The sequence below is a fragment of the Octodon degus genome, unplaced genomic scaffold (assembly GCF_000260255.1).
Source record: "Octodon degus isolate 3935 unplaced genomic scaffold, OctDeg1.0 scaffold00307, whole genome shotgun sequence".
Taxonomy (NCBI): domain Eukaryota; kingdom Metazoa; phylum Chordata; class Mammalia; order Rodentia; family Octodontidae; genus Octodon; species Octodon degus.
In genome coordinates this window covers 321043-336608 of record NW_004524883.1, presented here as the reverse complement: position 1 = coordinate 336608, position 15566 = coordinate 321043, and the positions used below count along the sequence as shown (strand labels likewise).

Genomic DNA, 15566 nt, shown 5'->3' with positions numbered 1-15566 from the left:
GAGAGAGAGAGAGAAGAAGAAGAAGAAGAAGAAGAAGAAGAAGAAGAAGAAGAAGAAGGAGGAGGAGGAGGAGGAGGAGGAGGAGGAAGAAAAAGAAGAAGAGGAGGAGGAGGAGGGGAGGGAAGTCAAGGAATGGTATTTGTAAGAGCAAATTATCAGGTTATCTCTCTCTCTCTCTCTCTCTGTATATGAGAGTGCTCACTGCTGAGCCTTTTCTGAGAAATTGTATGACAGGAAACATTGTCTCACCAGGAAGCATACAGCTGGGGTACAGATCTCTCAGGTCTCACCACTCATTGCTTATGAGTGCCGTGCAGGCCCTAAATTCTTCCATGTAGAGGGTGTGCCATTGGTAGGAAGCTTATAGTGTGCATAAGAATTGCCCACCAGAATGTTTGTGAACCCAGTGTTGACCATAGAGATACAGGAAGGACCCTCCCAGGGTTGCCATTGTTCCTGTATTTCAGGCTCTAGTGGTCCAGCATACATTGTATGAGACACTAGTTACTGCTTGAGCATATATTTGTGGAAGGTTGAACGGTGTGAGTGCAGGTAGACAGATCTAGTCTTATAGGCTAGGGTTCCAAAAGGAAAATGAGGACCCTGGTGACTGGTCTTTTCCTCAGATACAATTCCATGCTAATCTCTTCTCCTTTTTATAAGCAAATGGAGGTTCAACTTGCTCTGAGCCCCTGTGTGTGTACTCAGGACACTGTCCTTAGACCACTCTCTTGGCTTTCTCATATGAAGAATTAGAGATCAAAACATTAAGCTCATAGAAATGTTTAGAACACAACATATGTTGTCTTCCAGACTAATTTTAGCTCTTTGTGTTTATCAGAGACTTAAGCACATATTTTGTTGCTCTAGTAAAGCTGACATTGTGTTAACTGGTTTCAATGATAGTTTCACACCAACAGGGTGCTTTTCTGATGTTCTTTATTATTTCTGTCAGTGAAGATTTCAATTTAAATGTACACACTCGGAGCACAGGCACATGGGGCTCCTGCATGGAGAGGCCCCTCAGATCTGGGGGGAGAAGCCGGCCACCACGATGTTCTCACCAGTGATGTAGCTGGCATCTGAGGAGCACAGGAAGGACACAAGCCCAGCACAATCCTCAGGCTGTCCCAATCTGTATGGAGAGAGAAAGTGAGAAGGAGTCTGGTGACATTTCACCCATAGTCCCTGGTTCCCATGTGCCACAAATCAAGACCCTGGGAAGATAAGCGAAAAGGTAAAACTGAAATCATGCATGGCCCATAAAGAACTGCAGAGGTCATCCTAGGCCTGGGGGAATTGTCATATCTGGGGAAGAAAGTCTGCAGAGGGATGCTCTGGGACTTTTTACCCTTTAAAAAAGTTATGAGGTCATGTTAATTCAAGCCATAACTTACCTCTGCATTTTGTAAAATTTGTTGAGATGTCCCACAAAATCTCTGTCTTCAGAGAGCTAAAGGAAAGGTCAAGAGGTTAGTGTTGCTTTTGCAGATGGGTCACATGGGCTGTACATCTCAAAGGCTGAGTCTAAAGAGTTGTTGGAAGACACTACGAGATGGCCTTTGATAGAGGTCTGAGGCTGCATCTCAGCAGATCTCAAAGACTGACCAGAACATCAGAACAGGACTCAACAGGTTAAATGTTGGAGCCTAGATCTATGGGACAAGGCCTTCAGGGCAGTAGTTACACTGCTGCTCAGCAGGGTAGGAGGAGTTGCTGCCCTTGGACCTTACCACTTTGCTAAACTCTGTTTCTATGAGTCCTGGTAGGAGGCCGTTCACCCGGATGTTCTTTGGTGCTAGTTCTATTGCCAGAGTCTTGGTGAGGGCCACCAGGGCTGTTTTACTGACGTTGTAAACTCCCAGCTTCTGTGGACAGAAAGGGAAATCAATTAATAGGCCTGAATGAGGACAAAGAAGAGTTGCTTTAATTTCCCGAGTTTTGCTCAGGCAATCATCCTAGTAATACTTCCTGATTGTCCCATAGAGAGGGCAAGATGCTCTCACTAAGTGAATTTATATAAAGACAAAAGCTGTGACACACAGTGATCACTGCATACATGAATAGTCCCGAGGGAGCAATTGTGAAACTTTTTACAAGTGAAAGGGGAGAATTTTTGGGACCCAAATAGGGAGCCACAGATATAGTCCTACTTACAGCAATTGGGAGATAGGCTGCAACCGAGGACACCATGATCACTGAACCTTGTCTGGAAAAGAAAGAGGGATGAGGTGGGAGCCAAAGAAGGTCACCTTGTGTGATTGAGAGTGAGAATAGTTAGGCCTTCGCAGAGGGAGGTATCTCCATTTTCCTTTCAGTGTCTATTACACCTCTCAAATTATATTGCCAGAGAAGCTGTCTGTGTTTGGGCTTGTGTTTTGCTTTTTTGGAACAACTTACTGGGGATTACATTTATTGCACGGTAATATCACTGGTCTCACTGTCTATCTCTTGAGTTAGTTTTGGTAAGGTGTAATACTTTTTAAAAAGTTTGTTTTACAATGATTTCAAGTTATAAAAGTTTCTGTTAATCATATTCTTTCTGTTGCCTTTGGGATCTCTAGTGGTGATTTTGTTTTTAATTCCTGATAATGGTTACTATTTTGTGTTTAAATAAACTTTTGCCTTTCTTGATCCTTATATTGTATTTTGTTTTCTTTTCTTTTGGTTTCTGCTCTACATTATTTCCTTTCTTCTACTTCTTCGTATTTAATTTTTCCCCAGCATATTTCAGTTTTGGCATTTATTGAATACAGACTATGCTGTCTTTTGCTAAGCACTATTATTATCCTGAAAGATATAATTCTTCATTGTCTTTAACAGAGATTTAAGATGTGTGTTCCAAATTGAACAGCTGAGCACAGAACCTGTGTGCAGATAAACTATGGTTTATCTGTTCTACTTTTTAAAATTCTTGGGGCCGGGGAGATAGCTCAGTAGAATAAGCTCTTGCCTGACAAGTACAGGGTCCTGAGCTCAATCCCCAGTCCCACAAAAGAAAAAAGAAAAAAATTCTTATTTACTTAGTACAGGGTCTTGCTACACAGCTCAGACTCCTAGTGATCCTCCTGTCTCAGCCTCCCCAGTGCTGGGATTACAAGTGTGTGCCACTACATCTGGTTTCAGTGAGTGCCATGGCAGCATGGTGGCATGGCATGCAGTACTGGGGATCAAACCCAGAACATGGTGCTTGCCAGGTAGATGCTTAGACCTATGGAAAACTATATCTTTCAAGATTGTAGGGGCTGGGGAGATGGCTCAGAATAAGCACTTGCCTGGCAAGGGCATGAGTTCAATCCCTGGTTCCACCAAAAAAAAAAGATCGGAAGAGCACACGTCTGAACTCCAGTCACGCCGCAACATCTCGTATGCCGTCTTCAAAAAAAAAAAAAAAAAAGAAACTTCATTCTGCCAAAGGATTGCAAACAACAGTGCTTAGCAAAAGACACTATTGTCTATGTCTATATTCAATAAATGTCATAATCTATCCTACTTTAAACAATATCTTGATTCATAGGTCTTCCCAGAACTATAACCATCATACTAATATTTTTCCTAGCACTATAGACTCAGTCAATGAAAATGAAAAATTTGGTGAAACATGCCATGATTATCTAATAAGATTAAAAACCTTTGTGTGAGGGGTGGGGCAAGACAAAGTCTCGCTAATTTGTCTTGAGCCTTGAACTTGAATCTAAAATCCTCCTGCCCCAGCTTCCTGAGCACTAGGACTATAGACATATGCTGTGGGGCCCAGCTGAAGAATTTTAATTTGATTATGTATTCGAGCTTGATTATCTTTATATTTTAACTGCAGTTACTGGTATATTGGCATTAACATCTAATATTCAATTTTGTGATCATTTTTAATTGCACTAGTTTTTTTCTTATGAATTTTGTTCTAGATTATTTTTTCTATTTCAACTTCTTCCTCCATTACTTTGAACATACACTACATACTCTCTTGCTATTCTTATAGTTGTTATTCCAGAAAACAGAACAGGCTTGTCTAGAAAATCAAAGTTTTTCTTTTCTTTCCTTTCTTCTTTTTAGGCAGTGTCTCACTCTGTAGTTCATGCTGGCTTTGATCTCACTATGTAGCCCATGAAATCCTCACGAACACACAGCAGTCCTTCTGCTCAGCCTCCAGAGTGCTGGGATGATTGGTGTGTGCCATCATGCTTGGCTATAATCAATTTTCAAACCCTATCTCAACAATATAAAAATATTATAACAGACATTTCTGTCTTCCTGATTTGAATATTACTCTTTTTGTCCTGAAAATTTTTAACCCTGCAAACACCATTATTGTTTTTTTACCTTAGGCATTTAAATCCGCTCACATGTTAGTGTGTTCTGTGTGTTGCATCTTGTTTCTCTTTCAGATTTTCCACACGGGATATTTCTATGTACTTCCTCCTGAAGTACATCACTTACAATGCTCTTTAGTGAATGTCTTTTGCTAGGCAGAACTGTTGTGAGCATTAACTTACACGATAAAATATGTCAGTTATTAAGAGAAGCCAGACCTTGCAGAGGTGCCCTGGATCAGAATGGGGATTAGGTGGAGAGAACATGGCTGGGTACCAGAGGCCCACTCCACATCACAGGCTGGGCATCTTGCTCCGCCACAGGTACACAGGCTGCAGGTCATCAGGGTGGTGCCTCTACAGCCCAGGAGAGGCCACTTCTATTTTTGTGATTCTAGGACAGTTGTAGGAACTCCAGCTTCTCTTTCAGTGGATCCCTCATCCTTCTTCCTGCTGGGACTTCCCAGTCTCTGTACACTAGATCTAATTCCGAGGCACACTTATAGATTGAATTCTTTGGTTTTTAGGTGACTGAATCTGAAAGTCAAACGGTCATCATTCTTTTATCACTGGCTCTACTCAGCCTGTTTCTAAGTAGGGATGCCTAATTTAAAACTAGATGCTCTTATCCTCACTTCCCAGCTTCCTGTTCAAAAGGAAGGACCCCCTCTCTGTTCCCCTTCCCCACCCTTACCCTCTCTTCTCCATGTGGGGCAGTAGCTGGCTCAGAAGGAGGGCAGGGGACTTCACATTGATGTCCATGATCTGAAATCAGAGCAAAAGAGGGGTGAGGGTTAAAAGACAGTCCAGTGTTCTCACTGGATTAGGAAGTACAGCAGGCAAGAGCACAGGCAGCATAGTTCTGCTAGGGGAAGCAGACAAGAAAGAGAATCATCTCTTTTTTCTGAGCTCCACGTGTTTCATAACTGGACAGGACCAGCAGACTAGGAGCTCTTGAACAACAGGCAAAAACTGCAATTCAGGCGCCCCTCCTTCCATCCCACAGTAGGGAATTGAGGTTCACAGAGTCTAGGCACCTGACCTTGCTCTGTGCTAAGGAGCTTATGTTGACAGGTGTGTGGGCTTGGGTATGTGGGGGAGGATGGAGTCTCACCCCCTTCCTGCCATCATCCCCAGTTCTCACCTTGTCCCAGATCTGCTCGCTGGTCCCCAGAGTACTCCCCACCAAGGGGTTGACGCCTGCTGTGCACACCAGGAAGTCCACGCCTCCACAGTGTTTCAGTGCCTGTAGGGGAGAAGAAGACATGGAGGACAGCAGTGAAGAAGAGAAAGGTCTGCGAACAGGTAATTCCTGTTTGCTGTCAGTGGGTTATGTCTGGGTCAAATCGGAGGGAGGAACACCTCCAAGCAGGGACGGAAAACCATTTTCTCTTCTTAACAGCTGCGTCCTGAGCCTGTGAGCAATGAAGGGTGAAGCTTCAGCCCTGTTTCTTTTACTGGCTGTCCTCTTAATCCTTGGCACTCTTGGCCCCCAGTTCCTTAACGCCTCACCGCCGCTGTTTCTTGGAATGTCACGTTGTATCTGTTTTCCTGAACATTGTGGCTTTGACTGAAAACCAGAATTCCTTGTAACCGTATGACTGACCTCCTCAGTTTTCCTCAAGGACCTGAGGGCCTGCCTGGCTCTTACGCAGCAGGAAAGAGACCCCTGCTTCACCCCAACATCTTGCTCCCTCCGTGGTTTTCCTCTGTCTAAGTTGTTTAGAAGCGTCTGTGAGCTGACCAGAGCTGAGAGACATACAGTAGATTTGATTCATGTAATGGAGGCTGTAGCCTGTGCTAATGTGCACGATCCTCTAATCCCCAGCTAGAACTCCTCTACTCCCTCACCTTGGCCACCAGCCGGTCCCGATCCTCGGCCTTCCCCACGTGGCACACGGTTCCAGTCACACTCAGCCCCTCCCCCCTCAGTGTGGCCACTGCACGGTCCACGTTCTGCTGCTTCCGGCTGCTGATGACCACATGGGCCCCGTCCTGCGCCAGACGCCGTGAGATGGCGAAGCCAATCCTGTGGGCAGAGAAATGGAGAGGGTGTGACATTGCATCCCGGGGCTGAGTCTTTTTTTTTTTTTTTTCCAGTATATGTACGTAGTACACAATAATTACATTTGTTGTGGGAGAATTGGCATATGTATATAGTACATCTTTTAAAAATCCCTTTGAATTCTTGGTTCACTTTATTTTTGTATAAGCCCCGTTTTTATCATTTCCCCCTCAGTCCCTTTTCTGCCACTCCCTTCTCTCCCTTTCCGTCCCCTCCCTTTCTCCTCTCTTCCTCTCTTGTTTCCTTAGCCATTTGAAAAAGATCTCCCTATTTCCTATTCATACATTTTCTTTTTTTTTTCTGAACCAGGGAGTGAACTCAGGCCCTTGAGCTTGCCAGGGAAGCGCTTATTCCTCTGAGCCATCTCCCCAGCCCACATTTTCTGTTTTGCTGTTTATATAAATGTATATATTTTTGAGTTTTTCACTTAAGAAAAACCATGTGATATTTAAGCTTGTGTGTCTGCCTTATTTCACTTAATATCATGATCTCAAATTGCATCCATTTACTTTCTAATGCCTCAAGTTTATCTTTTTAGGGCAGAGTAGTATTCCTTTATGTTTATATACTACATTTTCTTTATCCATTCATCTGTTGATAGGCCTGTTTCCAAACTTGAGCTGATACAAATTGCAGTGCTGTAGACATGGGGATGAATATATCCTTGTAATATGATGCCTTTAACTCTTTGCAGAAGATACCTACAAAGGGAATAGCTGGGTCAAATAGATTGTTTTCAGTTTTTTGAGAAATCTCCACAGAGATTTCTATGGTGCTTGTACTAATTTACATTTCCATTTCCACCAGCCAATGAGCTCTTGCTTGCTTGCTATATTTCTCACCTTAAGGTTCCAAATGAATTTTCTCCCCTAACCCAGAGAAGCTAACACCATGTCCTGCTCATGGATGGTAAGATGAACAGAAGATGTAAAGAAGGGTCTATCGTACCCTCTGTGTACTGCATCACAGAGGTACTTGACCCTACACTTACTGGAACTAGTATGGTGCCAACTCTTTCCCAGTTTCTCAAAGCTTTGGTCTGCTTGGCAGCTGCAATCTTAGGGCTTCTTTTCTCAGGGCTATGCATCCTCTGAGTGCTCTCAGGCAGGCAGCTTAGAAGGATGGGGTTATTATATAGTAACAGTTAGAGGGGGAGCTAGCCAGGGGTTTGGGCATAGAGTGGCTGCTGTGGTGTGGGTCATGTAGCACATGGTCATAGAAAGGACCACTTGATACTGGAAATTGCCCTTTATGAAGCCTTTGTAGGAGTGGAACATTTCTTTTTTATATTCATTTTTAAAAATTATTTTTTAAAGAAAATAAAAGAATAATAAAACAACATTAGAAACGATACAGAATTTCATTAAATAAGATTATGAGAATTCAACAAGGGTTGTCATATTGCATATTGTCTTCACATTAGTTGTTCAGATTGCCAGATATAAGCATGAAAAATTGGTAAAAAAATTAAAAGAAAAAATTTAAGCACTAACTAGAACAGTTATTTTTAGGGGCCAGTTTGCATGTATTTGCTCTATGCTCCTAGACCCCCACCATGATCAGTAGCTCACCCCAACAACAGCTTACCACAGTAATCAAGGCTAAGACCCTGACTGGCTTAGAGTACACCAATCAGTGAAGACCTCATAACCTTTAACTCACCCCAACAACCAGGGCTAAGACACTAATTGATGTTTAACATACATCAATTAGTGAAACAGTTAATTTTTAGTGATGAGTTTACCCCTAAAAGTATATGTACAGGGATCTTTGACCTTTGAGAAACTCATTGTGAGCTCTCCCTGCTGTGTGGCTTGCTGCCCTGCAGCTTTGTACTCGCCTTAGCAATATTATAAGTAAATCTCTGTTTTGTACTACTTTCATTTCTGACTTCTTCATTCTTTGTAGACCTGATTTCCCTATTTTCAGCCAGAGGCTCTTGGCTTTAAGCCAGCCTTGCCCCCTCCTTCATTCTTTGTTGGGATGAGGGAATGAACCTGAAAATGAAGGGTCTTTTCATGGAAGACCCCTAGCTTCTTGGACCCCTGCTGATACTACAATGTAGCATAACTTATGTAGTGTGAGTATTAACTAAGGGAGGGGAGGGATAGTGCAATGGCTGAATTCCTTCTCCCTTTCCCTGGGGGGGGTGTTTCTAAAGTGCAGTTCATGATTCATGCTGGAACTGTGGACCCATCACCAAGGGCCTATAGAAGGACCATTTTGGTAACACTTCCTATCCTGGATATATCTGGTTTTTGTTTTCTTTTCTTGTCGCTTTATTCCCTTAGGATCTCATTCTCCAAAAACTACTGGTACTTCAGCTTTGGCGGCTTTGCTTTGTGGGAATCAGGCTAAGTCAAGAAGGTTAACAAAATCAAAAGGCTGTCATGATTCCAGAGCTCCCAAAGAGTTGTTCTCACCCAGAGGTGGATCCTGTGACCACAGCGACTTTGTTGGCCAGTTTAGGCCTACCGTTGGTCTCACTGCTGGTGTTTCTCACAAGGAGTGGAAATGCCTGAGGCAAGAGGGTTTTCAGCGTCCCAAATCGAAACATGGCGCTTTCTGCTTGGTCTTCCTCTTGGTGAGCTCAGTCCTGGGAGTGAGGCCTTCCGATGGCAGGCAGCTCCAGCAAGCAGGTCCTGTAAGTACAGACATGGAATAACATCTCCTCTGCATGGAGGAGAGCTGGGATGGTCCAGGAGCCATTATGGGAAACTCAGCACCTACATTTCAAACCCTTCTGATGGCTTTATGAACACAAAATTTCTTATATTAAATCTCTTCTTTTAAACTAGTTACAAAGGCTTTTGTCATCTGGAGTCAAATCATAACATATGCATAGAGGTTCAATAACTGCCTATTCATTGAGATTTTCTAGATAGTCAATGGGTAGTTCAGAGGTTTGTGAGATGACCAAATCTATTAAGAGCCAGATGTAAAAAGGCTTTTCAAGTTACTTTGTGGCTGCTGAGGGCTGATTTTATCCTTTTATCCTGTGGGCTTCTCCCCTGAACTCTTGGCACACACCCCATGCCTACTTGCAAAGCTCTTCTCTGGCTGCTTGTCACCTGTAGCCTCTTCTCTTATGTTCATCTTTGTTTTTAGCACATGAAGACACGTAATCCCCACAAAACTTTTGGATTTATTATCTTGTCTATGTGGCACAGTGGTCCCATTCTTACTTCTCTTGAAATATTTATCTCACTCATTCCTAGGGACTGTGTTGGACTTACAGTTCTTGCAAGGGGTCTTTATTGCTTATTGGTATTTGTTGAATGAATATTTGAATATATTGTGGCAGTGATATAATTTTTATTTAATTTTAATTTTTTTATTTATTTAGTACAAGGTCTACAGGGTCTCACTACACAGATCGGACTTGTAGTGATCTTTCTTGTTTTTCAGCCTCCTAAACTCTGGGATTACAGGTATGCCCCACCATGCCCAGTCTCATTCACCATCTCAGCATGCCCTGGGGACAGGGCTGGCATGGCAGACTAGAGATTAAATCCCCAGCAGGCCAGGGATTGAACCCCTGACTGGCCAGGGATCAAACCCCAGCCCCCTTATATTTTTTTTTTTTGGGTCCTCACTCAGTCCATGGGTCAGATTCAGTAATCTCAGCCGATCAGGCTCTTTCCTCAGTCTTTCAGTTGTGTCAGTTCAGCTTTGGTCTCAAAATATTTACTGTAAAGTAGCCTTTGTTGCTTTTAAATGTTCACTCTCTGGGTGGTTGTGTGGCTTTGTGTACAAGGTAAATTTATGATTTCCTGGTATGTAAGTTAAGATCTTCTCAAATTCCAAGAATAAATAGCTATGTACTTACATAAAACCAATTCCCTTATTGTAGCACTTACTTCTGTTATAGCATTTACTTAAGTTATTATCAAAGCAGATAAGTACTTTTAATGCAAACTTTAAAGCCAAAGATCCAGCCATCTATCACAAGGTTGGGCTTTAGGGTTCCACTGGTCTATACATGTTGAAACAGTCACTCAAAATTTAGTAGTTCTCTTGAGACTTGGGGGATGACATATATTATACAATGTGTGGAAATTCTACTCCAATCCATTTATTGGGTGATTGTGAAGGCTGTAAGTATTGTGTGGACCTGAGGGTAAAAGATGGCTCTCCAGCAAGTGAAGATGTATAAACAGTCTGCCTCCTGGGCCACAGAACCTAGAAGATTACACGGAGTCATACATATGTGAGCTGGTAAAAATCTGTGTAGAATCTTTGGTAAGTCCCTCAGGGAATTTTAGTGTAAAAGTTTAGGATTCTGAAGCAAGACTATGCTAAATGCAGAAAAAAAAGTCCTGATTTCCTAGTAGATTAAACAAGTTACTACATGGTATGAAAGGACAGTGGACTAAAGCAGCCTATCATATCATACATAAGTTGTGTGATTAGAAAGTTCCATTCTGTAAATGATAACGTTTAGCAGGGGGCATGAGCAATCCATGATTAATAGGAAGTGGTGCAATAGAGATCAGGCCTACGGAGGTGCAGAGTAAGTTACACAAGCAGGTACCACAGACTGCTTGTCTCTTTTTGTTGTTGTACTGATGCCACTCCCTCAGTTTATACTCACACTTTAGGGGCACTGTCCCTCTGGCCAAATGGCAAAGGAGGAAGGAAACTGATCCCAGGCTATGGGTAAATAGATGAACAGATATGATACATTGATACAAGCATTGAATGACCACTGATGGTTACTATAGACTGACAGAGGAATGGCCCTAAAAGAGAATGCCAAGGACAGTGCCTTCTGATAGGTAGAAACTTGAGGAGTACAGCTTGTTAGCTGATCTGGGCAGAGTACATTATAGGCTATTCCCATAACCTACAAGTATCAGCTTTTTTATTTTCTCAGGCTCATCCTCTTCTATCCCCTCATATATTGGAAAGTAAGGTTGCAGGTTGTGATCCTCTAACCTTGACTTGGTCTGGTGGTGAACATCTTGTAACTAGGGACTTCAAATTACCAATTATTGTATCATTTACATATAGGAGACACTCATATAATTTAAGAGACTGTAAGAGTTTTAGGGGCACTGTGTTACAAGCTATAAAAACTAAATTTACCCCTTTTCATATCATAGGTATCCATGGGCTTCTGAGCAGGAACACATGGTTTGGCCTATCCGTTGGGCCTGGGGAGGAGTGCAACATCAGGGAGTCAGATATAAGAAGGTTTGGGGAAGAGACATGTAGATGGACTAATAGGGTGAGCATACACTACATGGATGTTAACCATTGCATTGTAGGTTAATCACAAAGTAGCTACTGCTGAGAAGATACTAAACAAATAAGTGGACAGGCTGATTTGGCTCACAGCGTCAGTGAGTCTTTGTCCAAATCCTTCTTGGTATTTGCTGGATGGACCTAGAAATACAGTGATCTTGGTTGGGGGAGAGGGGAATGCAAAGACCTGAGAACTGGCTTCCTTTCATAAGGCTTATCTGTGTACTGCTGCTTCTAAATGTCCAGTGCTAGTTGGTGACTCATGCTGGACCCACTATATTAGTTTGTCCTGCTGTCACGAAGAACTGTAGACTGAGGGCTTCCATTCCCATAACCTACAAGTATCAGCTTTTTTATTTTCTCAGGTAAGATGGGGTTCTTACATGAGAATTGTCAATTCTCAATATATCAGAATTCATACTCTGGTTTCTCTTCAGATTGTATAAATCTTTCGTCTTTTCAATGTATCAGAATTCAGAACATGTCATCCCAGCTGAATACACTTAATTTCTACTCTTAACCAAATTAAGGTAAAGATAAGAAGCCCTGAGACCTCAGTCAGTAAGGAGCTATATTGCAAAATAGGAGGTGAGGCCATGAGCTGAGAGTGAGGAACTGGGAGATGAGAAGAGGTAATCAGTGTCAAGAGAGTGGGGGTGTGATTGCCAACAGAGCATGAGGCTGGGCTGACTCAAGGGCCCACATGGGGCTGGTGGTGGTGGAACGGAATATAGAATTATAGATCCTATAATAGGACTCAGTAAAGTGGACTTGCACTACTTTCCCATTCAACTCATATTGAATCTGAAGTCAAGTGAAATTTCTGTTTATAACTTTTATCCAAAATATCTTGAAAAATTTGACAATGTCCACACATCAGCATCACTGAACAGTTTGGCTTCATTTGTTCAAAGGTAATTTTCATCCTGCATAATAACAACCTATGGATGAGAGCTGGAAAGAGCTGAAAAAGCTGCATACATTTAAGCTCCTGAGACAGCTACTTTCTTTTTTTAAAAAAATATTATGTATTTGGTTCAGGGTCTCACTACACAGGTAGCACTCGTGATCCCCATTTCAGCCGGAGCTGGGATCACAGGTGTGTGCCACCACACCTAGTTTTGGTGGCTGCGTCTGAGGCAGGGCCGGCACTGCATACAGTACCAGGAATGGATCCGGAATGGGTGCCTATGCTTGCTAGGCCAGCACACAGTCTGTTAAGCTACATCCCTGGCCAACAGCTACTTCAAACACTGTATTTTGTGTCAGGGCTGCAGTTGCTTTGCTCTTATATAACACAGAGTTGAGTTGTGGAAAGATGGAGCCCTTCAATAAGAATTATCAGTGTATCCACTGCTGTAGTGCAGTGTATCAAACCTTAGAATATCTTAAAACAGGTGAAAACACTTAATCTCTAATACTCTGCTTTTTCCCAAATTATGATAAGAAACCCTGAGACATTATTCATAAAAGGAGGCATGCCAGTAACCAATTTCATTTTTTTATTTTTATTTTTTTGCAGAATGGGGGATTGAACCCAGGCCCCTGTGCTTGCCAGGGAAGCAATTATTCCACTGAGCCATCTCCCCAGCCCCACACCAGTAACCAATTTTAGAGCAGTCTTTTTGTTGCACCTGGCATACTCCTTCATTCTGTGTCAACACCCCACAGTAAAATTAAGGATGGAAGAAAACTGTGACGTTGTTTCTTTCTGAGTTCAGCTAACAAAAAGAGGAGATGGGAAATGAAATTTTACTTAGGCAGAATACTGGTATTTCTCAGGCAGAAGCATCCTTAGAAAAGACCACGTGTGTACACAGAACACTTGAGAGCTGATTGCTTTTCAGCATTTTTTGCAATGTATAGTTTAAGCATATACATATATTTATATTTTTTTTCTTTGTTTCTTAGACAAGGTCTTGCTACATGTTTCAAACTAGTTTTGAACTCATCCTGTGGCCCAGGCTGGCCTCAAATTTATGGCAATCTTGCTGCCTCAACCTCCAGAACATTGTGATTTATAGGATTGTACCACTCTGCCTGGCATATTTTAAATCATTTAGTCCTGCACAACTACCTTTTTGAGAGCTCTTTAATCTTTATCCAGGACCATACAGCAACTTCTCTTGTCTTCTGAATTATGCTTTTTGTTATTTTCTGTATGCTACGTCTGGAGTTATTAGAATATTTTGAGTTTGTATAACTGGAAAATATTTTACTTTTAGTTTTTAAAGGTGTGTTTGCTAAGCATAAAACTCAGTGAGGACAGACCTTTTTTTCAGTCCTTTGAATTAATTAATCTAGATTCTTACACACTTGCTCTTTTTTTTCTAATGTGGAATAAGATGCTATTTAATTTTGTTCTTCCATAGCTAATATTTTTTCTATGTATATGCTTTAATGATTTTTTTCTTTACAATTAGTTTTGGACAACTTCTTTTTTTGTATCTTGGTATGATTTTATTCAAATTTCTTGTGAAAAAGGTTCATTTTTCTTGGAAATGTGGTGCTATAATTTCAACTAAATTCAGAAATTTTAAATCTTTGAATATTTATTGCCTATCCCTTTCTACTTTTAGAATTCTAATTATATGAATATGTTTCTTGATTTTGGCACAGAGTGAACTATTATATGACTGATCTGTAAATTCTTCTCCATTTTTATTTTGGACGATTTTTATTGTTATATTCATTTAAGTTTGTAAATTATTTACAATGTGAAATCTATTAATCTCCTGCTATGTATTCATTTCAGAAATAATTCTCTAAAATTCACTCTGTCTACATCCTATATCTTTCACATTTCAATATTTGTCTACAATTTTTAATATGCTATATAATTACTGATTTTCAATAAAGTTAATGAGAAAAAATTATTTTAAATGATCACTTTGCAACTCCAATTAAATCTGATTTATAAGTTTGTTTTTAAAATTTTATTTGTACATCTTTGTAGTACATAATGATTACATTTATTGGTGAGGAGTCATTTTGTTTTGAAGAAAGCAACTTATTAAAGCCCATTTTATATTATATACAATTTAGATGTAAAAACCAATGATTTTTTAGAAGCACTGCCAAGTGGTACAATCATCAGCTCATCTTAGAACATTATTATTGCTGCATTAAGACCCTCATATTCTACATTGAATCCTCATTCCTGTCCCTTGCCCCAGGAGACTTTGATCTAGATTTTATCCCTATATATTTTATAAGCTTGTGTTCTGAGTCTTTCATTTGAATGAGCAAATTAATTTCTTTATTATCCCTTTTTATATATTTTATTTTATGGAAAAAAGGTAAAACAAAATAATAGGCAAATAACAATAGTTAATATGTTACATGTTGCTATAAAATATATATGCCTACTTACCTCTTGGAAAACCTTTGCATATACATTGTCTTGTAGCATTCTCATGCCCAAAGGATGAGCATCTGTCTCAGGCATGTGGAATGTTGTGAAGAATATTATGTATCTCAACACATACTTTTCTTACCTTGATGAAGGTTCCCAGCTGCTTTGTCTGAAGCCAAGTGCGAATCCCAGTGAGAGGTCTCTCTTATGGGGCAGCTCCTCAGCTCTCTAAGCAGCCCTTGCTGTTCTCTGCTATTTAAATCAGGCCATCCATTTTTTTCTCCTCCTCCAAGACACACCCATGAGGTCTCTTTTCTTGTTTGCCTGTCACATTATTGACTCATCAATGTTACATCATCCTGCTTCATATGCCTTTTGATGATTCCTAATGTTACTAAGAAATTTTTCATGTGATTTTGATCATCCATGTGTAATCCCTTCGCAAATGTCTCCTCAAATATTTTGCTGAGATTTTAATATTAAAATTTTGAAAACAGTTCCACTTAGATTTAGTTTGCATAGAATAAAATTGAGTTAGTTAAAGTGTATAGTTTGGGGACAGGGATTTAGCCCAGTGGCACAGAGCCTG

At 40.9% G+C, this 15566-nt stretch overlaps 1 protein-coding gene across 1 annotated transcript; it reads right to left on the bottom strand.

Annotated features, from left to right (window-relative positions):
* Positions 1-922: 922 nt before the first annotated feature.
* Positions 923-15194, bottom strand: LOC101559940 (dehydrogenase/reductase SDR family member 2, mitochondrial). The gene is made up of 9 exons (XM_023707724.1): positions 15120-15194; positions 8799-9017; positions 6162-6339; positions 5455-5556; positions 5005-5075; positions 2158-2209; positions 1734-1868; positions 1398-1453; positions 923-1135 (listed from the first exon to the last, which is right to left on the bottom strand). The coding sequence occupies exons 2-9, from the start codon at positions 8930-8932 to the stop codon at positions 1024-1026; spliced, it is 840 nt and encodes a 279-aa protein (XP_023563492.1). The 5' UTR covers positions 8933-9017; positions 15120-15194; the 3' UTR covers positions 923-1023.
* Between the last annotated feature and the right edge of the window lie 372 nt (positions 15195-15566).